The sequence below is a fragment of the Hevea brasiliensis genome, chromosome 14 (genome assembly GCF_030052815.1).
Source record: "Hevea brasiliensis isolate MT/VB/25A 57/8 chromosome 14, ASM3005281v1, whole genome shotgun sequence".
Classification (NCBI taxonomy): Eukaryota; Viridiplantae; Streptophyta; class Magnoliopsida; order Malpighiales; family Euphorbiaceae; genus Hevea; species Hevea brasiliensis.
This window is the reverse complement of record NC_079506.1, coordinates 8,943,645-8,969,521: the sequence shown is the minus strand read 5'-3', so window position 1 is coordinate 8,969,521 and position 25,877 is coordinate 8,943,645. Positions and strand designations below refer to the sequence as shown.

General features: G+C 33.6%; 1 protein-coding gene across 1 annotated transcript; it reads right to left on the bottom strand.

Annotated features, from left to right (window-relative positions):
- Positions 1 to 743: 743 nt before the first annotated feature.
- On the bottom strand, positions 744 to 23,268 carry LOC110649964 (UDP-glucose:glycoprotein glucosyltransferase). The gene is made up of 37 exons (XM_058135064.1): positions 22,919 to 23,268; positions 21,570 to 22,019; positions 21,304 to 21,457; positions 19,934 to 20,105; positions 19,317 to 19,390; positions 16,959 to 17,055; positions 16,771 to 16,883; positions 16,522 to 16,637; positions 15,284 to 15,341; positions 14,044 to 14,196; positions 13,848 to 13,946; positions 13,570 to 13,731; positions 13,336 to 13,404; positions 12,595 to 12,683; positions 12,309 to 12,471; positions 11,962 to 12,096; positions 11,770 to 11,875; positions 11,587 to 11,681; positions 11,362 to 11,474; positions 11,042 to 11,249; positions 10,675 to 10,743; positions 10,351 to 10,496; positions 9,088 to 9,189; positions 8,229 to 8,376; positions 6,835 to 6,891; positions 6,627 to 6,757; positions 6,375 to 6,463; positions 5,839 to 6,191; positions 5,630 to 5,725; positions 5,217 to 5,281; positions 3,843 to 3,945; positions 3,606 to 3,764; positions 3,368 to 3,508; positions 3,183 to 3,226; positions 2,973 to 3,087; positions 1,449 to 1,601; positions 744 to 1,368 (listed from the first exon to the last, which is right to left on the bottom strand). The coding sequence occupies exons 1-37, from the start codon at positions 23,077 to 23,079 to the stop codon at positions 1,195 to 1,197; spliced, it is 4,932 nt and encodes a 1,643-aa protein (XP_057991047.1). The 5' UTR covers positions 23,080 to 23,268; the 3' UTR covers positions 744 to 1,194.
- Between the last annotated feature and the right edge of the window lie 2,609 nt (positions 23,269 to 25,877).

Sequence of the window (25,877 nt, the reverse complement as noted above, 5' to 3'; positions counted from 1 at the left end):
TTTCTTATTTATGAGTTTTTTTTTTCAGTGAAAAGCATATCCTACTCAGGCCCAACCCACCATGCTTCCCTTGTGCGAAACGTGTCAGGCCCAGCTCTTAGTGCAAAGATTACATTTTGTGAGGACGGAATCAAACCCTCTGCACGAGCTTTCCATGAGCTCTGATACCACTTGAATTGAAAAGGATATCTTCTCCAGTCAGGGCATCAAATTCCTTTTATTACTCCGTCCTACTCAGGACCAACCTAGTTTGATTTAATTAATTTCTATTTAGCAGACTTTTATGCTTTAACTAAATGTTCAATTTCAACTTATTTTAAACTTAAAAATCAAAATTTATGGATTAATATTTTTTTATTTAAAATCAGAAAATTTAATTTCTTAATTTTTCTTAATTTAAGTTAAATTACTTAATTTAGTCCAACAATGAGAAATTGAATATCTTAATTTTCTTTATTTTTGAGTAAATTGAATTTTAGTGAGAACTTTTAAATTAAAAATAAACTAAATTTAACATAAAATTGTCAATTCTTTCCCTTTAAATCGTTTTATATGAAATAAAATGAGCAAAAAAGGGTAAGACTTTAACAGAATTTAATTCATTTAATAATTCTATTAAAAACTTCAAAAATACTCCAAACTAAAATAAATTTATCTATTTATAAATAAAAACAAAATAGAAAAATGAATAATGAAATAGCAGTCTCTGGTGAACTCAACTGCTAGCAAACTGGAGATGGTACTAATTCTAAACAGACAGACATGTATAAAAGAGAAACAGTTTTTGGCTTTCACAATTATCATCTGAGTATTCTACAGCCACAAAATTTCTCAATTTGCAGTCAATTTAGCTGTAAATAGAATCTCTACTCAAAAACTAAGGCGTCTAATCTGTAGCGGGTTTGTAGAACCAAGGGAAGAAGAGAATGGTGGAAGCTATTCAGTTCTACAGGTTTCAAATGAGTTAGTTTTACAGGTCCTAACGTGTCGATAAAGCAAGATGTAAGTGCAGCGATCTTTGTGAAAAGTAGCTTGGTTTTATATTTCCAGGAAAATGTGGAGCCAAAATTTCTTCTTGCCATACACATTTCTGGTTGATATGGTGAATTTTTAAGGGGAAGATGCATCAGATAAAACCTGACCTCCAAAAAAGATTGTTCTCGTGAACTCCAGCTGAAATTATGTGTATATCAATCACAATTCTGCCCTGTCCTCGTCTTCCCCTGACGAGCTGTCTGTCGCAGAGTTCTGTGATGCATTGGGAGATGCAGGCTCTTGAGGACTCACTTCATCACCTAGGATTTTTGCAGTGAATTGTCTTGCCTCGGAGTCGAGATCCACCCATTCGGAAACTATTCTTTTTGCACCCTGTGAGAAGTAGAAATGAGAATAATAATTATGCTGATCATATAAACAACTAATAAAGCTGAACAAAATTATGTAGTCACCTGAAGCTTGGGTTCCTTTGTCATTGGATTATTGCAAAGATCAATAGTTTTTGCCTTGGACTTTGTGGCGTTACCACACCATGATTCACACCAAAGCCATTCTTGGGGGAGTGAAAAGATGGGTACATTATGCTGAGCGTAGTTTGGGAGATCCTGGAAGCAGGAACAGTCTCTTAAATTGAAGGCGATATGAAAAATTGTTAAGCATCTTACCCATAAGCTTGAGACAAGTGGAGAGACAATATCAACAACAAAAAGACAATGTAGCAACAGAATTCTAACCCAAAGCTTAAGAACAAAGTCCCAACATACCTAATATAATATACTGTACAAGCCACAAACCAGAAGCAACAGGCAGAGAAAAATGAATGCAATTACACCTAGGAATGTCTCAATAATTTATTTTTGAGAAGCCAAATGTCTCATAATAATCCCTACTAACCAAGCAAGGCTTCAACTTCAAGTCTTTGACAAAGAATCACGTAAAATGTAAGTCTAATTTTACAAGAATATTTGAAGCACTGCATTGCAGATTAGGAATGTGGTCCAAATTGCTAAACTTCTGAACAGTAGAATTCTAGAATAGCAAAGAGCTCAAGGATAATCTATTAGAATACATTCAGTATAAGTATAAAAATCTGAAGAAGTATAACCCTAGCCATCCATAATAGCCCAATAAATGAATTGCATGGTGTTAACCCTATATTTTACAAGACTTGGACAATGAAATGCCTAACTTAGTACACATAGTTGCAAGTGTTTAGTTTGATTGCTACATTAATCTCTCCATATGTTTGTGTTTCCATGTGTCTAGGTATTTAACTTAGTCTTAACTCCTTCAAAGTGCAGCAATGTCAAGCAAAGTAAATGGCTAGGAAGCAGCATTTAAGTTACTTGCATGCAGATCACAAATAACTTCGCGGTCAAATGCTTGTTATAAAAGAATTTTGAGGCAAGCTCTCCTATAAAATTACTTGTGAAATACAATATTCTACAATAATTGTGGACTGCAAGCATGTAAGCAACTTGTAGGCTTTAAAATGACATCACTTGCTATACCAATGGGCCATGTTGTTAAAAAGCACTCTCTGCTTCCTATCACAATTCCCAAAAATGCACTAATAAAATACTAAATCAACAGAGCCTCAGACAAAAACTTGTTTGGGAGTGGCTATGTAACTCCTTTTCCTCTATTCAGCTCTGGTTATGGCCACCGTTGCTTTTGCAATGTGAAATCAGTTATTAAACTTTATTCCACGTCAACTTTGGTATATGATCCACTCACCCATTGCTTAAACCAACCTTTTATTTTCCCGCTCCAGTACAACCATAAGAATACATTGGGCATTAATATCTCAGTTTCCCTCATCTTATTCCATCTATGAGTGTTTCCATGAATCCATGTTAACATCCTCATATGAAGACTAGAAATTTATATGAATGATAATAAAATCAATAAAACTGGATGATGATATATCATAAAAAATACTGAGTGTGAGAAGAAACATCATGCTGACATCTTACTTGATCCAAATTGGATAGACTATTTGGATCCTTGCTGAGAGTTTCATAAAAAACCCTGAGATTATCCCCAGCTGCAGTTTCTCGGAATTTCACCAAATCAACAACATATAAAGCACTGCATGAATTGTAGCAGATGTCAAGCCCTTAGTTGCCAAGAAAAAGTTTATAGAATCCATGAATAAGAATACATTCATGAAAATGATTCTGTACCTTATATGGTATGGTTTTCCCCGTAAATGTTCTTTCCAGAAACCCTATCTCAAAGTAAAAAAGGGGAACGAGTGAGAAAGAGGATATTCAGTAATGAACATTAAAAGAATTCATGCAGACTTCAGCAGCAAACTAAGACCAAATGATGCAAATTATAAAAGGAAAATAATAAAAGAAAGGTTTACTTGTCTCCAAAATCGATATCCATCCATATCCTTGTTGTTGTCACAGAATGGCGTATATGCAAGAGGCCTTCCTTTTATATCCATGTCATACAGCTCTCCCATGTCTGCTCGAACAACCTGATCTGCATCCACAAATATAACCTGCACGTGGATACATTGATGTGTTTTAGGTAAATATATAATAAACATCAAGTCAGCATAAACGAAAGAATAATAAGAGCATAAAAGACATCAATACCTTCTCCAAAGAAAGAGGAAAGATAACATCAAGGAATAAAATTTTATACGCCCAAATAATTCGTTGCTTTTCCTTCTGCTTATGCAACCAGGAAGGCCATTTATATGTGATCAGTTCATATTCAAAACCATATTCTTGTGCCATACGTGGAATCACATCCTGCATGTTTTATAAACAACCGAAGATTGTGAGCAAGTTAAACTGAAAAGATACAAGAAAAATGTGAATAAATTTTACCTTAAATTGAGGAGAAAGATAGTTCTTTATAAACCAAAATTTCACCGGACGATTAGTATTCTTCAAGACACTTAGAATCATGATTTTAAGGAACCTTTCATATCTGCCAAACCCCAAAACATACTACATTAAGATAAATATTAATTACGCATCTAAAGATGTACATGCAAGCAAATGTGTCAACTTTGAATGCGTGCAAATACATGTGTCCATGAGAGAGAATGAATGGATAAGATAGTGACATGAAGAATGGTACCAAAGCTCCCACAAATTTGCTTTGATGTGTTACATTGATTGAATAAATTATTAAGCAGCAAAGAAAATATAATTCATGTGAAAACATGTATGTGCACAGGTATGACTATGACTCGGGAGAAACCTTATAATGCAAACATAATTATGCTGCCATGCAAGCTTGTCAACTATATGAAGCATAATAGAATTTGCAATGCACTTTCTACAAAACAAATCTTCAGTTACCCAATCACAAATTTGCCATTATCTGACTATTATCATGTGCCTAAGCGTTCATCTAATTGCTCAACATGAACTGTGACACAGCTAGCAACCTGTGTATGCACCTAAAAACAAGCAACTTTTATCTGCAAGTAATCAGAAAGTTGCATAAATGGCATAGAGTTAATCCCAAAAACTCAGACATAATCACTGTTGAACTATGTCTAGAGGTACTTGAAATTGATGAGGAAAACTAGGAGACTGTTTTTGAATGTCTAATCTGCCAGTTTTAGTTCCACTAATTCAGTTATCCTGAGAATAAAAGCTTATAAGTCCATACCAAATGCTTTATCTTCTATCCTGGATTTTACTTCCTGTATCCTACATTCTAAGAATTAAGGAATACTGCCTTCATTATTTGTATGACCCTTATTTTCACCAGCATTCAAAGCAGGGGCCCTAAGTGGAGAAAACAATTCAGAGGAGCTATTGTGTTTTACATTTTGGGTGAAAATGCAAAGCAGTGGTCAATTTCTGTTGCTGCAGCATGCGAAAACCAAATATTATGCATGATACCAAGGACTCTTCATCCTTGTAATTGATTCCTCCATCAACTCATAGGCATGGTTAAATTCTTGTTTATGGCATTGGAATGGACAATTCTTTTAACAAAAAATGGTCCAGTTAAATACTTCAATTATCTTAGACTACATAATATTGAATGATAGCACACCATAGCTCAGAAATAGAAGTCTAAGCTAAAACCCCTTATTTCAGAAAGTTTGCTCTGTGGCAACTTTAGTAGTTCCTCACCTAGAATATCTCATTTTAGTTTTCAAAGTTCTTTTACCTTAAGTAGAAGTAGAAGCAATAAATAATAAACAGACAATAATTGAGAAAAAGAAAAGGCACACTTACAGATGTCCAGAAGCAATAGAAAAAATATTAATTGGCTTCCCTCGCCGGCCACCCTTCCCATGCTCCTGCAGGGAAAATGTCAAACTAAGCAATACTCTAAAAGCTTAGCAGATAAGGAAACAGCCCAAAATTAAAGCATAAAATTCAAGAAACAATGATAAGGAAAAACATAAACATCACTACTTTATAGAGAGATGATGGAATTGCATACTGAGGAAAGTTTCGGAAACAAATAATAGCAAAATTTAACACTCCTCAAGCAGCGATAGATTAATGCAACGGAGTGATTACGACAAATAGTATTACTAAAATATGAGCCTCTATAATCTACGAAATTGTTCCGAATAATTGAAACAAGAATTTACGGATTCACATTGGGAGAGGAGAGAGAGAACATTTAAAAGATAACTCACCATTGAAGTGTTCTCATCCTTTTTGGCTTGTCCACTACCACCAATAAAACCAGCAGCCCATTTCAAAAGGTTAGAGTTCCAGTTATTATGAGTTCCCTATAAAATTAAGACAAAAAATGATTTGTCAGGCCACACTTCTTAACTTCATTCTCTGGAAAAACTTGTCCCTTTGGACCAGCCATGTCAGCCATTAGTTTGTAAGAACTCACTTTTTTTTTCCCTTGAGAATGGTTATCGTCATCATTAGAAACCAGCAATTTCTCATGCTCCATTCCTTTTTTCTTTGCCACCTCCAAATGTACTACTTTTCCCCTTAAATCATTTATGGTTATACGTTTCGACAAAAGGTTGTCAAGGCTTCCACCTCCATTTTCCTTCAGAACATAAAGCTCAGAGCTTCGACCTGAAGCAAGTTGAAGGTACCATACCCCAGGAGAGACTTTCATTTGCCAATAACCCAAGTTGGCCATCACAATAGTATCAACTAAGTGGGGCATATTCTTAGTGCCAAGAATCAGCTGAAGGCCTCGAGGGGGATCGTGATCTTTCTCAGAACAATGACCTATACCAAAAGGTATATTAATAAGAAAAGTACCTAATTGATCAATAATTAACTCCCTTTTCTTTGAACAGATAAACAATGACTTCTTTGAATAGGCAAATGTATGAATCTTCTCTCCATTTGTTATGCTGAAGTTACATGAAAACAGAATCATAAAATACTCCCAAAGAAACACAATCTCACCAGTAAGGACAAGAGCTTCAAGTTCAAAAACTGCCTGCAATGTCCTCGTGTCTCCCAAGTTTTCAAGCAAAATGTTATCCAAGTCATAGCTGAAACATTTGATGTGAACAAAAAAAACAACAATAAGCCACGAAGGCACTAGATAGTATTTCTGATGACAAAAATTAACCTCCAAACCTTTAGCACAATATGTTGAAACAAGAAACCATGAAACCAGTATTCAGAATGCATCTGATGAGAGAAGGAACATACACAGCAATAATGGGCTCAACAAGCCATGGCTCAGGAACATCAAGATTCATGGTAAGTGTTTTTGACATTGGCATATTTGCAAAAAACGCTTTAGGGCCGTTTACTGCGTAATCAGTACTGCTGAAATCATCCTGAAAAGTCATAGAACAACTAAGACAACGAGGCATGGAAATACAAAACTAATGTATTTTTTAAATGAGATGTATACCATGGTTGGTACTACATATCTGTAGAAATTTTTCAAGGGAAGATCAACAAGAGAACTCTGCCAGAAAATTATAAACTTGTTAGTTTCTCAATGCAAATAAAGAACCCATGTTACTTGTTAAAATCAGGTGCTGATTAAGTATATGAAACTCAAGTGAACATGTCCAAGCGATGCAAGCCAGTGGCTCAGGCAGTAGCTAGACACAATTCATAACAGTATATGAATCCAGTAAAGTTATGGGAAAAAAAGTTATATATAAATTACAAAGAAAAGAAATAATAGACAGCATAACTGATCCACACATGAAATGAAAAATCAAATAAACAAGGCAATCTCATTGTGTTAGGTCCACCACAATATGGACCTGGAGGGGCAATCAAATTCTCACACACAGTACTACTTCAGCATTTCTGCTAGAATTGGCTGCTTCTACCCCATGGTTAATCAAGCAAAAAGCTTCCAAAATCAGAGTTAGTAAAAATGGCAACATCTTTCTTCATAATAAAATAAACATTTAGGAAAAAGAAACATCATTTTGTTTGAGCAAAAACAAAAGCTTCGACTTTAATTAGGTCAGTAATCATAGCAATTTGCCAATTATTGGGCTTGATCATATCCATACCCTTAAGCAGACAGTCAATTCAAAGATTTTAATTAGCAGCACACCTTGAATTTGCAATTACCCAATGGATTTGTCCTTAGAAATTAACACTTTCAGCCTTTACAGCATGCTTAACACCTTTTCTTCACATAGTACTTCTTTTAAAACCATTTTCACAGGGATGTCACTTGCACTGATTTAAGCTAGATCATTTTCTTATCTATTTCTATATTTTTTGGCCGCAGGAACTTCGATTTCCCTTTTACAAGAGGCAAATACGATACATGCTTAAAGATGAGACTCTAATTTTCCTGCAGTGAGTCATTTTCTTTATAAGAAAGAAAATTTATTGAGAAAGAAAAAAATGAGAGTACACCATAAAGTTCAAGCAATCCTTCAAAAAAACTTAACTACAAACAGGAACCTAAAAAAAAGCTAACCCTGTAATCAAGCTGGATAACAATCACTCCCTTAAAAGCTCTAGGAGCATATGCCCATAGAAGCCAAAAACACCATCTTGTCTCACAAGTCGTCAAAGGACAAACTTTGAACCAACCAGCAAGTTCTTTGATCCAAATAGAAAGATAAGAATTGCCATTTGAGATCTGATATGAAGGGAATTGCCATCTTTGGTTTATAGTGAGCATAAATATGAAAAATGCTGTGTGGATTGGTTGACCTCCAATCTAGATCAACTCCCTCCTAGCTTAACAACTTCCTAATACCACCAACCAGTTATAAAGAACAAGAAATGACACAGGAAGAGAGGGGGATACTGAGAATTTTGACTCACCATAGGGTTTAGTACAATTCTCATGCTTGGTTGAATGTATTGCCTGAGAACTCTAAGCAGTGACGCCACTTTCTGACCAACCGGACTCAAAGGATCAACTACAGCATCGATGTGAACAGTAGAATTTTCATTTTCTATAATAACAGCACTGCACCAGTATAGGAAAAGGATTAGATTTTAAGAGCAATAAATTGTTGAAACTCTGAATTGAGAGATACCAAACCAAATGAAGCTATAGACAAATAAGCGCATATAGCAAAATAAAAAAAAAAATTCTGCCTTGAGAGAATTACAAATTATTACTACGCCTATAATATATGCTCAGCTGATATTTGCCATTGAAATGTGGTGTGCTAATAATTTACCAATTTCTTTCACAGCATTAGTAGTAAATGGAACCAATCAGATACGTATGACAAAAAGGTGGCCAATGATAAATATGCCTGAATTAATAGCATTCTCTTCTTTCTCAAAACTACAATTTCAAAATTGGAGCAATAGAGATCAAGCGTTTTCTTTACAATAAAGTAAGAATAGACAGAGGTACCATTACACGAGAAAAGAGATCAGACAAAGATTGTTATCAAGCAACAAATACAAAAGATGAGGATGAGAAAGCAAGGATAACAATGCAAGAAAGCATGGATATTCACATTTTTCACAATTCATACATTTAGTATCTGATTACAAGACAAGAAATTTTACATACATTGTGATCTGTACAGCAACCACTAGAGTCATTGCAATCAACATAACTCAGAAAAGTAAAAGCAACACTAATCTTTCACCCCTCCAGGAAAAAAAAAGTAAATATATATATATATACATACACACCATGACAGGAAATATGAATTCTTACCTATGTTCTGCACTCAAAATCTCAAAACGAGCACTTTCAGAACTTCGATCCCGCAAAGCCATTGCAGATGACACAGACATAACAATGTCACTAACAAATTTGCTGCATGTTACATTAGTAATATCAATATAAATGTTCCATTCTAAATTAAAAGATAAGATGTTGAAAATCTGCATAACGTCATCTGAATGAATGAAATCAACTAACTTCTCAAATAAACTGAAAAACTAAATCTTTGTCAAGGATAAAAAAGATTTACCATGGAATAATATGGAAATGGCCAAAAAAGAACAGGAAAAGGTAAATATTCAAAATATTAATAGCAATCTATCTAAGGGGGGCAAACGGCATTAATGTAAAGCCTCGTTGGCTCATCCAATCAGCCAGGTTTCTATCTGCTTCTACTCCCTTTGTGACAGCAAAACTGATTGAAGAAACTAGAAAGAATTTATCTTGAAATTTGTTTGATTGAAGATGCTAGATTCAGCAGGAAAGCAACATAAGAGGGGGCCAGACCAGGGGAAATTTGAATTCAAAGTGGTGAATTTGGCATAAAGAAACATTATACTATGGAAGCCACTGCAAAGACTAGGAGGGTACACGAAGAAATAGAGAAACCCTTTGGCAGCAGTAGAAAATGGGTGAGGATTACAAGTACAACAACTTCAGTACAGCATCCAAACCATTCACCTTGAAGCAGGTAATAGAGCAAGTTTGATAGAAATTGTGTGATGAGATTGTTCAACCCACAAACTTGGGCACTCACATGGGGAAACCACTGTGAGATATAAAATTTATGGACATAAGTACTCTACTGAATTGAAAACAATAATTTCTTTACAATTCCACCAAATTAACTTTTTTCAACCCAGATAGAATTTGAAATATACTAAAAAAGGATAGATATAATGGCAACTACCTTCAACGCTATAAGTTTATGGTTTGACAACCCCAGACATGCCCTCCCCACCCCCAACCCCAAACCAGGGTTTTACATCCTGATCCACATCCCACATCAGCAGTGCATAGATAAGATCCTTGGTATATTTTTGAGGCCAATGACCCCAAAGCATCTCCAGCTAGCACTTTTGGGTGATAGATCCCTTGTGTTAAACTTCCCTACCCATCAAATAATTAGAACAATATCCTCCCCCTACCCCCCTTGAATACAGTTACCTAAAAAAACCAAAGAGGAAATGGGATTCAGATCCAGGGTATCCATGTTTTTGGGGAAACAGAGCAAGGACCAGAAAACCAACAAACCTTGTTAGCACATCTGGATCTATGTCCTGCCACTGTACTTCCTCAATAATTTCCGCTATGTGCTTTATTCTTTGCTTAAATTCCAGAGACTCCAGCAGATTTAGATCATGGCTCAAAAAGGTCCCTTCATTAGTCAGAACTGTCACCTATCCAATGTCAAATTTACATGTTAACACAAAAGCAACAGACAAACATTGATGGAGTTTAATCAAATTTAGAAATATTGTAGTGCTAAAAGAATATCATTTGTAAAAACAAATATTGAGAAATTGATCCCATAAAACTAACATCCTTAATGTTTTACAGAGCCAAATTAACACTAACCCTTCCATTAGTAATCACAGCATTAACACCAGCTTCAAGTCCTAGTTGCCTGTACAAAAATTGCACAACCTGTATATCACGTAGTAACAGTCAGGATGAATTTTCATGATCATCACTAGTGCAAATTGCTAACACTGAACCAGTCTATCAATTTCACCATAAACTCTATAATGAACCAAATCAGGAAAAAAAAAATCAAAAATAAAGAAAAGAAAAGAAATGCAAGAGTGGATTTGTAAGAAGCTGCAACTAAATTTACTATTAGAACATGCACAAGATAATATTTAGCAGGATAACAAGAAAAACGGTGTTTTCAGCAGTCAAATGTAAACACTCATCAGCACAAAGGCAACTTATAGCCCTATACCTTATTCAAACGTTTTCTCATTATGTCAATGGAAAATTCAGGAAGATCAGATTTGTAGGCCTTCAGTGACAACTCATTTGATTCGGCCAGTTCATAAACCTTGTTTGTAAATGCTACGCTTTCAGCTGCTATAGAAGATGCAAAGATGTAATTTTGCTCATAGAATGAGCATAGATGCTCCAAAAAGTTCAGCACATTCTTTTTATGACTGCAACACATCAAAAAGCAAGCAACCAAATGGTTAACATCAAGCATGTACCTAATTCATGCAGTCAAAATGAGTTTCTAAAGAAACAAGTTCAACTTCACACTTAACAAACCTATAAGATGACACAGTAATTTCAAAAGCCTTCATGAAAAGAAGAGCAGGTAAATCAGTATCAGTTTTGGCACTGAATATGACACCCAAGCGACCAGCTTTCGACCCTCGAATCTACATAATGCATACATCAAAAGCATATCAATGGCAGCGAAAATGGTTGCCAACAAAGATGTAGCAGCATAAGAATAGATAGAAATTTAGGATCTTAATTATGAAGAATAACCAGATAAAGAATTCCTTCATGAAGCAACTTTATCCCTCTGATTGAAGTGATGTCAACTACAAGAAGTTGAGTTACTGGCTTCAAATCATCTATGGCTGCAATATCAGATCATAAACAAGTCATACTGCAATCATTAAGAAAATTGTCAGCAAGATGTCACTTTTCTAAAAAAAATCTGCTTACTGTTAGGAGAATGCAAGTAGCTAATATCATTAATCACAGATTCCCCTTCAAGAACTGATGAACTTAGGGAAACAAACCTAGGTTTGGCCTTGCCCTCAGCAATGATCTGAATGTAAACATCAACATGAGATATACGTTATCAAAAACCATTGGAAAATGATAATCAAGTAATGAAATCCTGGAATGATATACCTGAGGATTATAGCGGCTAATACTGCTTTCTGACAAAAATTTGTCCAAGATATCAGTACGAGAATTGATGTGTCCATAGTAAACTTGTTCTTGTATCCTGGGAAGCTCGTCATTCATGGCATTCATAAGAGCCTCCTATGCAAAGTAAAACCAAAATTTCTTATGAGCAGGGATAAGAAGTACACAACAATGTTCAAACAAAATAGCACCACAATTAATTACAAGATAAAGTACACAAACATGCACAAAAAGATCCAAACAGAATTTCACAATCACATGATACAAAAAATATAAATGATGAGCTCAGAAACAAAAGCATAGTTGTAATAGAAAAGAACAAGCATTACCTCACTAGAATCAAAAACAAGACCATTCATCAAGAGGCAACTCTTCAGTTTGTACAAACCCAGCTTAAAAACAAACATGGAGCTCTCTTGTGACAGCTCATTATTAGTTTTCTCCTTTTCCAGTTTTAGTAATATATCTTGAGGTGGAGACGTCGCCTGTGGTCTACAGAAAAAATGGAAACACTTATTGAAAAGGTAATGCATCTCAAAAGCAAAAGAAACACAAATATTCGCTGGCAAAACTGCATATTATATGAGTTACCATAAAAGCTATTTAAAAACTTACAAAACTGTTTCTACAAATGCTCCTTCCACATGGTGCATCTCAGGAGAATCATCTACAGACTCTGCTGACTCCATTCGTAATCTATTTATCTGTCACATACACATATGGAATAACTTCCGTTTAGACAAATTGAAATTTTATCAACAGCCAAATGTCACTATACAAGAAGATGAGGAAAAATTCAATATTAAAAAAGCTCCTAGCGGCCATTTCAAATAATCAGAATGCTACTGTAAAATCATAATTCCATGTATCCCTGCGCACAGGCCATCGCTCCATGTTAAGCCTTGATTAGGGGTTCCTAAGAAGATCATCTAAAAGTTAGTCCTAACTTTTATAATGCTGCAATGAAGCAACAACCTCCAGTTCTCAATCTAATGCCTCTGACTTTAGCAGTTGGATATTCACCATTATACTAAAGAATGGCCCCTATTCATTATGCTGAATTGTAGTGAAAAATAACACATTGTTTCCAAAGTCATAAGTATTTCCCTTAACTAGTTGGCATCAAAGAATTCCTAGTAAAGTAAAACGCCAATTTGAAAGTAAGGATTTCTTTTTCTATTCATTATGTTGTCCTTTTATTTTTTTTTTTAATCAGTAAACCAAACCTTACAGCTAAATCCAAGACAAAATGGTGCTCCAGCATTGACCCATAAGGTTATTTTCTTGTTCTCAATCAACGCACTATTGTCCCAATAAGTGCTAAAAAATGTATGCCAAAGAATGGAGAACTCTTACATTGCCTAGAAACTGGAAAGCTGTTTTAATTCCATAGTTTTCCTTGATATAGATGAAGAGACGTATGATCTGCAAAACAAATTGTTGAGAATGAAACTCATAAGCAGCCAGGAGTGAGCAATCAAAGACTCAGAGGCAAACAAGAATGTAGCTTGATAAGTAGTCAGTACAAGGATGACAAAGCTGTTAATAAAACAATATGAAGACAGGCAAAAGGAATGAAGGAAGAAATACCAAGCTGGATGTATCCTCCTTTTGACTGTCATTCTCCACAGCAGATAAATGGAGATCACCACCACCATCTTCAATTTTCTTGATAAACTTAGAAGAATACAGAATCAACCCAAATCTCATTGGAAAGTTGTTCTCATACAAGGATATAATCAGATCGATGCACTACAAGATCACAGCAGCAAACATTATAAGAAGTTTTGACAGCAGTAACAGGGCTGAGAAGGTAATTATTGATGTCAAGAGGAGAGGGGGGAAGGGAGTGAAAGAAAATCACTTGCCTCAAGACCGTGACTGGTGGCTGGATCAAGAACATAAACTGCATGGAACAAGTTCTTGCGGATGTAACGCAGTTGCCCAGGGAAGACAGGCATCAAAATCTGTACAAAGAATTACAAGAAGCAACATTTTCAAGGCATGTGGACTAACCAAACCACCGAGTCTCAAAAGAAAATTTTGTAGACAAAAGAAACTTACCTCATTTATGTTACTTCGCCATCGCTTATACATAGCATCCTCCTCCAAATTATTGAGATAATGAACATGAGCTGATCGAAAATCAACACGTAACATATTTGACTCAGGAGGAGACATTGTTGACAAGAGTTTCCGAATCGCACTATGAGGAACCTAAAAGATTAGAAGCACCAGCTCTTCAATATAATTCAGGACAATTTTGAAGTTAACTATAAGAGACCACAGTCCATTTTGACACATTAAATCCATCCTAGAACATTACAAGGCAAGCATCAATAATTACTTATTTTAAGTCTCCATCATTTTTTCACATAAATGAGTACAAGAATAAAATTCAATTCCGTCATTAAATATTGTCTACAGTTTCCATGCCAAACACCCCCAGGCACTCAATGCAATAGTTTGACTTTTCATTGCATGGATTGTGAAAGGATAAGTAATTAAGTAGTAGCACACAGCATCCTCAAATTTCATATTTTACTTATTTTCACAGCAATTTGAAGGACATTATGGGAGATATTTTATTAACACAAAAACTTTAGGCCAATTTCATGCACAATTATATTCCTATACTTATTTTCCAACTTTCTAGCTTTTTATTTTTTTTTCCCTGCCTTCTTGCATAGAAATGTTCATATCAAGTACTATACATATATATTCAACACAAATGTATTACTTCATATTTCATCTGGGTGCTCATCACATATACTATTTGATGGAGGATCCATCTCATATTTTATTTTTTTTATTTTCTTTTCTTATTTTGGGAAACTAGATGTGTTAGGAGATTATCAAGTTAATTAAGATATGTCATATTCATTAACATATTTGGCAGAGGAAGAAAAGGGTAGACCTTGAATGATGTGGCGTAGAATAGTGAATATGAATTTTGCAGCATTAGACCTTTCCGAAGATGGAAGAAAAGGATATAGCAGATTCAAACTAAATTGGGATTAAGGCTTAATTGACTTAAATATTAGGATTATTGACAAAATAATTTAAACTAATTAGGGGGTTTTTTCATATTCCAATTATACATTTTCTTTTCCTATTTTTTAATCGTTTGGTGCCCATATAAGGGTATCCTAGTATATTATTGAGGAGATTATCAATTTGAATTGATAATTGATGGACTTAGTGTTTTCTTCTTCCTTTTTTCTCCTCCTCCCACAGCTTTCGGTGCCTTCTTTGCTCATTCTACATCACTATTCCAACTGACACGAGATTTAGCAACATTCACCTTCAATTTTGAAAACTGATCAGCCAATAAGAGCTCTTGCTGTACCATGTCTACCAACCTAAAAAGAAAAGCATGAAAGCAAAAAGTTACAAATTAAAAAAATTAATGTTACTGAAGAAATCCAAATGACAGAACAAAAAAATGTTCATGCCAGAATAAAATGGTGGTTAAATTTATATACAAGTGAAACAAAACATCTGGCTTATAGAAAGGCTAACGTGCAAATAGCCCTTAGGATTATTTATGCTGTCCTTAACATTAGATGATACATGGCAAACTGAGTGTAAGGATCCAGTTAACATTAGATGATACATGGCAAACTGAGTGTAAGGATCCAGGATGCACTTTTAGGGGCCAAGAAATTCAACTCAATGAAGTTGTCATGAATCTCCATTCTCTAAAGCCAACTGAGCTATATTTTTGTCTTTCAGAATTCATCTTTCTAAATTTTTTATGAGGGTTTAAGCCAGTTATCAACTTAAACAAAGTGCACTTTCTCTGGGTTCAACTTATTTGGAAGATGAAACTCTTACATGATACATATTAAATCTGAAAATTTGGCAAAACAAAAGATAAAATTTTAGTTGGTAAATGATGACTAATCATCTAAATTTATAGGACTTGTGGAATCAATCAATTACAGCCAAACTCCTAAGTTTGCTAGCCTCAATTTTTAATAAAGAAGTGCCAGAAATACTATTGAGCAGCATCACTTAAAAGTGACATTTATTCTTTTTTCACTTTCTCCCTTCCATTGCAATTATGAAAAATAATCACAAAAAAAGGAAATCACCCTACATCATGGAAAATGAAGTGCAGCACATATACATAATTATTCATTTGATAATTATCCAGGCATACTAAACTATCGACTAAGAAAAACGATATCAAAAGTACAAGCCCCAAGGCTCGAAAAAGTATCTTATTAATTGGCATTAAAGCAGAATAAAAAATGCCATTGCTCACATACTGCGGAACTAATATTATAGAACCCCATTTAAAGAGGTTGGGAAAAAAGAGAGAAAAGAAATCAAATAGCTCATGTTTTTAACATGAGAAGCATAGTCCTGATTCCTGAAGTAAGTTGCAGTAGTTCAAAAGTATTCAAGTGTGATATTGAGCAACAGCAGATATCAGAACTTCAAATTTAGATGGAATAAAGATAAATAGTTAAATAAAGCATAATTGGTAAGATCTTCGAGAAGAAAGGGAAAGTCTAATATGACAAGAAGCGTTACAGATAAAGGTCAATATCCTCGATATTGATTAAAGCACCATTCAGAGCCATTAAGGACTTGCCCGGAGGAATCATTCGTTGGTTTGCTGTTATTTCATCTTTAACTGAATCACTAAGCTGCAAAATATCAATAATATTCAAGCAATTTCGTCAGAACAACCAACAGTAAATTTTGTTTGAAGTACAAATTCAATATGTCAACAACTATTTTATATACATCAAAAGCAAGTCCATGCAACATGATATATACCTTCATGCGAGACAAAGAAGAAACCACACTAGGAAAATTTTGATTGATTTCCTGCATTGACTGCAAAGGATCAGAGGCATGTACTATTCTTTGTGCTGTTTGATGTCCTAAATCTGTTGGAAAGGAAAACATTAGAGAAAAGCTAATTTGTCCAAACCATCAGGAATAAAGCCTTAAATTGCAGATACCTTTTAGTTCCCAAACATCCAGTGTATCAGATACTGTTGATGAAAGTAGATAGTCTCGGAAAGCCATTATCTCAGATGTAAGCTCAGGTTTGCGTTCCTGCACATGGAAACGTAAAAGAAATCATGATTACAATAAGTAAGAAAATTTCTAGGGCATAATAGAAAATAATCTGAAACACAATAATTCCTTGTGGGTCACTCAATATGAAACATTAGCCACGTTGACAAATAGCTTTCACAACTCACAGCAGATCTTTAGGCATAAAAGAAGCAAATCTTTTGCACCAAAAACAAAAGTTATCCAAGAAGTATAATAGAGAACGAGAACTTTTTAGGGAAATAAAATTTTCTTACAAAGTAGCTCATGTCAAACTCACCCTAATATTTAATTCCAAGATAAGCAAAAGTATTTAAGAGAGAGAGAGAGAGAGAGAGAGAGAGAGAGAGAGAGAATCTTATAGATAAATACATGGCAGTCATGGTGATCTAGTGCAACATGCCACAAACTATGGGAATAAGTCATGTAAGTCACTCTTCTACCAAGCATTTTCAAAGAATTTCTCAAGGCATAAAATCATTAATCATCTCATGTTTTTTATTCCGTAAGAACCATTTAATCATTATAAAAAGTCCCCATGGTTTGGTCCACTTAAATTACAAATTTCCCTTTTATGTGGATAAAAATTTCAAGCAATCTTGCAGTGAAAGAATATGTATGCAAGTGTACCTAATATTGAGCAATGCATAAATAAATGAGCCATACACTCCAAAGTTCAATCACACCCACATGAGCAACCAGCCTTTTCAAAACCAATAAAAAGACCATAACTTTCAATAATAAAATTTTATAAGAACTTTTTTATGCTACATTCAATCTCAAATACTTCTACAATTTCCATTAAATGACTAACTACAAGAAGTACCTTCAAAATGAAATGCAGGACCAAATTGTTGTGTTTGCTTTTGAAATCCATATTACACTAATTGTCCTGTTCCTTTTTCCCCTATTTTTTAGGAACTGCTTGTTTGGTTCACCTAGAATCTGGCACAACCCCACACCATGGTTTCAAATAACAGTCATTATTTAATGGATTTTGAATGCCCTATTACCATTATAGCCAATGTAAAATGGGTAGAAAATTTTGCAAAGGCAAAGGCCATTATCAATACAACAGCCATTACCAAAATCAAAGGGACCCTCTTTAAGCTCCCTTTGCCAGCTTTCTTTTGCCAGGATCCCCGTTTCTTCAGTCACCATTCTAATGTTTTTAAAGTATTCTTCAAAAATCCCTCAAAACTCTTACAATATCGAAGGGGCTCAGTTTTCTTAGCTTGATTTTAACTTAAATTTCATGTTTTGCACTAGTTATTTAAGTTAATAGATAGTGGTAAATGTAAATGATGATTCAATGTCTTTATTTGATGTATTTAAGCTCATAGCTGATTTTCTTAAATTTTAGTCAACTTCCCGAATATCTATTCCTTTAATGCATTTTGCAAATTTACAATATGCTGCTGCCATACATTATGCCTGCAACATCCCCTTTTTAACAATTGATGGTGAGCATGATTTAAGTCCAAGCCCCATACATTTTGTCTCATTGGTAGTTATGGCCACTTTTTTGTGTCCTTGTTAATTTCGGTTTTAAACTATACATTACATTTATAAATCAAGATGACGAAGGCAGGTTTTTAGCAAAGTGCTTTACTTCAAGTAGGTGATAAAGAAAGTTCCCCAATAATGGTTTATAAAATACAGACCCGAAGGGCTTTGCTAATCAATTTTGTAAACTCAGGGGTAAGAAACACACAGCCTTCTTCTAAGCTAAATTTGAAGACTTGTATTTTTACTGGAGTTTCAATACACTTGTTAAATCACACAAATTTATCTGTCCGAGTTCCATTACAACCAACCAGGCCTAAAATCCCATAAATCCTCATGTGATTGCAGAGAGTTTTTTTACATTAGGCATGTTAATAATCAGCAGAAAGGTACCCTAACCCCACAAGCATGTAACTCAAAATCAATGTTATCAATCATCAATAACAAAGTCAACTTCTCATCCAGGTAAAAATAACCTGATATACAATTATAATAAATCATTAATGCAATAAACAAAAAAAATCTAATGTGATGAATAGTTCCTACTTATTGCCAAAAATTCCAATTGCTAATAGTAAATACTAAATACAAATATCAAAAATTTTTAACAAACCAATAACAATCATCAATAGTTGAGTAACAATCCTAAAGTAATGGAGAAATGGAGACCACAAAACTGTCATTATTTGTAACAAATAATAAAACCAAGTTAAAAAAAAAAAGTAAAGCATAAATAACATTTAAGGATAACAAACCAGTATTTTGGAAAAAATGAACCCTCTAACTTCTTGGCTAAGATCTTCAGTCCGTGGATCTTCCAAAGTGACACCTGCAATCAAGCCTCATATTTTTAAGGAAACTATCTTTCAATAACAGAGTGCTAAAACATAAAAACTAGTAGAATATTTTTACTAAAACTATGAAGGGCATGAAAACTTTACTAATATACAACCACACCAGAACATTTAACTGACAAATACGCAACAAAACAAAGGTAAGCTCTCCATCATCACCAACACTTCTCAAGACAATTGGATTTATAAATTGAAACAGAAATAGCTAGAGGCATCCATATAACATTAGCAAACTTGGAAAATGCAAATTCAGACTATTTAATTAGGTTAGGTAACCGGTCACTTGAAGGTATCAAGCAGAACATAAAAAGTTTATGAAAGGTAATAAATGTAGGAAAAAACTAACAAGGTTTTTTCTGATGAAACGCCTACTCAGGGCATGACCCACAACACAAACACATCATTGCCAAGGGAGCAAAGCAATAATAGTAGTTTGACTCAAAAAGAATAAGACTTCTCATTTAGAGTTTGACCAGGATATAAAATAGAGTACACACAATATAAGTTGGTATTCTGACCTTTCTTAATGGCACTGTCATCCATAGCCTTATATTCCATATTCTTCAATGCAAGTTCAACGCCATAACCACCCAAATTTAAGGAGTCTTTGGCACCAACAGTACCACAATTGCCAACTTTTTCTTCACAGCCAGAGGGTAAAACCGGTCTAACTACATATTTTATCCTCCCCTGGTAATTTTGGTGCACATTATCAGCAAACATTAAAAGAAAAACAGATATATCCTGAAAAATATAAGGAGACAAATGCCATAAATGTATATATGGGAGACAACTTCCATTAAATTGTAATTATCAGGATGTTCATGATTTTCCAGAAGTGGTTCCCAGCTACTCTACCAGGGGGGAAAAAAAATCAACTACTGGCAGCATTTTATATTTCAGAAGCTCAAAACTTTGATAGCATTAACTGTTGATTGTATTAGAAAAATTAAGGATTTTAACTTATAAACTGAAAAAGAGACATGCTCAAACCTAGACATACAAGAAACTACTGCAGATATTTGATAACGGCACTAATTTAAGCAGGCAGTAAGGATAAAGTAAATATCTTTCTAGCCCCATTTGGGAAAAACCTGCGAGCTAATAAGCATAAGCCAGCATCAAGAAAAGAAACTTTATATGCAGAATTTTCGCAAAACACCTGGCTTTATTGTTCTCTGTAATTATACCCAGACTATACGCATCCAAATTTTAAGGATTATACATTTATCAACAATTCAAGTCATGATATTCTAAGTAAAACTAAATATTAAACCAACCTCAGAAACATGATTATTTATAGCATTCAAAGAATAATATTTTATGAATAAGCATGAGAAGATCGGGAAAACAAATAATTAACTCAATGCAGCTATTGCCAGGATCTTTTCATAGTACCCATGCACAATGGCATTCTTGGATTCCCTCAGATTAATGGCAAAAGTTCAATTTTACCTAGCAAATGTTTAACTTCAAAGTAGAATTATAAAAATTCATATGGACTATTTCAAAGTAGAATTATAAAAATTCATATGGACTATCTGATGCATTTCACAATTTAAAAAAAATATATATATGCCATTAGATAAATGAAAAATAGTCCATTAAGAGCATCCAAGTTCTCCAGTAATTGATAACACAACCCTTTCGAACATCGCTCTCCTCCAAATTAAAGAGCCAACCCTATTTCTCTTATACTGTAAAATCACATACAAAGATATCATCCCAGTAATACAAGTATCAATTTAACACCATCAGATCAGTTATAACCAAGCCCAAGGAAAATGAAATAAGAGATTATAAAAAGATATTTGAAATATTCTATAACACAGGTAATATAAAAAGATATTAAGAAGTATTCTATAACACAGTTACACAGGTAATAAACCTGTCTGGCAGCTTCAACCAGTGTGACATGAAATTGCCTAAAACAATCAGTTCCAAGAGCTCCATAGAGAATAGCAACTGGGCTTATAGTATGAGAGTCAAAATGGATGTGATCAAAATCAAATAGTTCAGGCTGCTGAAATGAGTCTTCTGCACTGGCAAACAAGAAATAAACAATTAAATTCAAGAGAAATTGTGCACTACAATAAGTTAAAAATTCAAAAGAGACAGTAAAAGCCTATGAAAAGATGACAGAGTAATACTTACAGTTTAGCAGGGTTATGAAGCCATAACAGCAACTCTGCAACATCAAAGAACAATGCTCCACCAGTATCCACCCAGCAACATTTTCCACCAGGGCTCTTAGGATTTACACCAACAAGCAAAGGATCTGACCTTTTACTTTCATTTTCCTCGCTTGTTTCGGCAATTACTCCACTATCATTGTTTGAAATACTATCATCAGAAAGAGGGAAAGAAGAAAGAGAATCCTCTGCTAATTGTCGGTAAAGCACCAATCTTGGGGCTGCTGATCTCAAAATAAGAGAGAACTCAAATAGTGAGGCCAGTGGATCACTTAAAAGTGACCGTCCATGTTTTATAATTCTTTTGAGGCAATCTCTTGCTGTATGAGAGTCAGATTCATCCTCCTCTGCTCGAAGCCAGACCTCAATGAACTCCCAATAAAGGTCTTTCCACTCCTTCGATAGTAATTCACTATACCAAGAAATAAAATAATATAAAATAACATTAGTGCATAAGAAGACACTCTACAAGCTTAAGAAAATGGATTTAGGAGATTAACTCACTAATCACCACACAAATAAATTAGATAAAACTAATGTATGGGAAGAACACTTTGCAAATTTAGAAAAATAGATTTAATAAATTAGAAACTGTAACTAAAATAAACTGTATCACAAAATGGAAAGGCTAAAGCACACAAGATATATTCAAGCAACGCTACCTTACCATATAAAAAATCTAAAATGTCAGAATTTATCTAGGACAGGATAATTATTCTAAATTAAAGGGAAAACAGTGCTCTTCATAATTCAGAAATAATTACAGGCTGAGGCACTTGATGCCCATCAAACTACTCTTTGAATCATGTAAACAGGAGTTAAAGAACCTTTAGCGAACAGATTCAGCAGCTAAATTTGACTCCTTTCTGATGAGTTTAGCTGTAAAACAAGAAAATTCATGGAGTTGAACTCCTATAGTTATAATGTTTATTCTCATTTTAACCATTCTTCCTATAAGGCAAATCGACAGCTCATTTCATTCCACTTCTACTTCAATAAAATGAAGCCATTACAAATGCAAATATACAAGTTGTGGAAGAATAAAACAAAGAAAACTTGGATTGCAAATTCCTCCACAACACAAATTAAGTGAAATATTCACAAAAACAACCAATTCAACACTACAACAGCTAACAGACAACAGCCCAATTCCAAATTAATCAAATACTCACAAAAATATCAAATTCATCAAATACTCCCAAAAATATCAACTCCCATAACCTATTATGCAGAATAAAAAAAATAATAATTCAAAGCCCAAAAACAAACATAAATATTACATAATATTTTTATAAAAAAAATTGAGCATACCCAGCTTCCAATAGAACAGGAGTACCCTCCCACTTAGCCCGAACAGCAACCTGCACGTTTTTGGGCCTTCGACTCTCACCACAAACGGAAACAATCCCAGAAAAGCTCACACAAAGCAGAATGATCAAGACACAAAAACCGGATCTAGAACGGGCCTCCATTTGGATAGATAGAAACGGTTCAAATATTTTAAGGATCCAGCATTGATATAAAAGAGGAGAGGGAGGCAAATTAGCAAGTGAAGGAGAATAGGAGTTAATGTAGCGTGCGGGTGAAAGAGAGATCAGTGACCAAGGAGACGACTTCGAAGCGAAAGTGCAGAAGACCGACTAATAACGGCTTTATGGTCTTTCTGCTGGAAGATTAGGAAATTTTCGTAATTTGAGATCTGCAGTTGTAGGGCCACGTCATTGTTTTGACGTGGTAGCTCATTATTGGATGAGGTGTTAAACTAAGGAAAAATTTTTATTTTTTTAGGGCGCAAAAACATGACAATTTTTATTATTTAGATTTTATATTTTAATAAAATTTGTTATTTAATTTTTTATTTTAAAAATATATTATTTAATTTTTTTAAGTCTATAAATATTTTAGTTCCTTTTATTATTTTAAAATATATTTTTTCCAAATTCAATTATTGAAAATTTAAACAACATAATTATTTAATACTCACAATTATAAATTTATTAATTATTTAATTTTTATCTATAAGAGTCATGTTCAAAGCAATGAAATATGAGAGGAAATGTTAATAAAAAATCTATAGAAAATAAAATTCACAGATATAATGGAAGATGATATTTATTTTTTCTTTCTTTAATAAGTTATGATAAAATTGATAAAAATGTGAAAATAAAAATAAATAAAACGGTCATGATTTGTAAAACAATATAGATAAAGCCCATGTTAATGGCCCATTGTTTCGGCTAAAGTCTTGATTTATAGAACTCTACACATCGAGCCCATGTTAGTGGCCCATTTTTAATTTTAATTAGTTAATTAATTAATTTTTTAATAGAAAAAAGTTTAAGATTTGTAAAAAAAAATCTCCCTATTTTAAGATCAGGAGAGCTCAAATTTTTTTTATTTCCAAAGATTGAAGAATTATTTTAATCTTTATCCTTCAAATAAAATTGAAAGAAGTCTTAAATTAAAGAATAATGAGTAAAAATTACAGTTTTTTTCCCAATAGAAATTAACAACATCCATGTAACTAGGGCTGGACAGAATTCCGTTCAAATCGAAAAATTGAACCGAATGGAGTTAATTCAGTTCAATCGGTTTGATTTTAAAATTTAATCGGTTCGGTTCGATTTTACATTATAAAAATTTCGATTATTTTGGTTCAGTTCGGTTCGATTTTACATTATAAAAATTTCGATTATTTCGGTTCGGTTCAGTTTTGAAGAGAAAAAAATCAGTTAAACCGAACCAAGCTGAATAGTAATTTATATAGTCAAATCGAACTAAATCAAACTGAATTGATTTTTTAATTGATTTATTTTTATGAAAAATTTATGAATTATATTTAATTTTATATATATTAATTGTTTAATTTCATTGATTAATGATTATTAGGTTCAAACCAAAGTTAAAATTATATCAAATAACTTGAAAATCAAGTTTAAATTAAAAAATAATCAAAAATCAAACCGATCGGTTTAAATCGAATCGAACCGAAATAGAGCGATTCGGTTCGATTCAATTTTTCACCCATTTCGATTTGGTTCAGTTTCTAAAATTTACGATTCAATTTTTAAAATTTAATTCGGTTCAGTTCGATTCGAACTGAATGCTCACCCCTACATGTGACTAATGGCATGCAAATGGAAAGTTTCACGTCCATCCAAATTTTAATTGAGCCAAAGCCCAAAGTGTTCTTCGGTCTTCACCAAAAAGTCTTCTCGGACCAAATCCACCTGGTCTAGACCGGCATGCAAATAAATTTTAATGGCGTAAAATTTTAAATTTTTATAATTTTAATTTAGTATTTATAAATTTATTATTATAAATTAAATTATATACACTCTTAATATATAAAAGTCCAAAATTTTGAATTTAATAAATTAATTTCATGTTATTTGATTTCATCTTATTTTCTTTTTATCTCCTCACTTATAACTCATTTAATTTAAAGGAGGTTTTAATATAAAATCATAAAATATAAAAAATATATCAATGAAAGTTTGGTACGAGTGGTTCGATATTCTTATCATTATTTAAGTAAGATTCAACCTTTAATATACCCATTAGGAGCACCTTTTAGTAAACTGATCCAATAGCAAATAGGATTAGTCCATTAACTAAGAATACCTATAGAATATAAAAACATATAAAAATATACAATAAATGCTTATTAGCTATATTATAAGAACCAAAATAAGTAGAAATATGTGATCACAAAAGAAAAAATATATTTAGAGCACAGAACAATGTGCTTTGCTCGAGTTGCTATTTCTATGTATGACTGGAACGACTGGAGTATGTCTCCTCCCCCTTTTCTTATTGAATATTGATGTATTAACCTTTTATTCTAATGATGTTTAATGAAGTATCTTATTTTCAACAAAAGAAAAACTGATAGATTCAGTTGCTTAGCCTAGCATAGTCGGGTGGCAAAAGATTTATTACTCAAATGCGACAGATTTGTTGACTCCTCTAATTTCCATACTAAATAAAAATTTGATAAATTCAGGTGTACGCTTACGTATTGGACTAATTCTCTTCTCATGAAGGACTCAACCATGATCGTTAGTGGCGGTGAGAAAGGATCAACTAGCACAGCAACTTTCTTTATTGAAAAGAAAAAGACGGAAATTGACAAAGAAAGGCTTTGAAACTTTTAATATTTGTCTGTGGAGACCAAGTCCAACCAGCAAGCAAAGCCATGACGTCACTTGATCCTTGGCCATCAAGATTGGAAATTTCAACTTAGAATTTTATATAATGTACTTCAAGA

Coding starts and splice junctions, on each gene's coding strand:
- LOC110649964 (XM_058135064.1), bottom strand. CDS start 23,079: ATGGAGGCCCGTTCTAGATCCGGTTTTTGTGTCTTGATCATTCTGCTT. Junction 13,947..14,043: donor GGCGAAGTAACATAAATGAG/GTAAGTTTCTTT, acceptor TTCTTTGTACAG/ATTTTGATGCCTGTCTTCCC. Junction 11,250..11,361: donor ATTACTGTGTCATCTTATAG/GTTTGTTAAGTG, acceptor GATGTGTTGCAG/TCATAAAAAGAATGTGCTGA.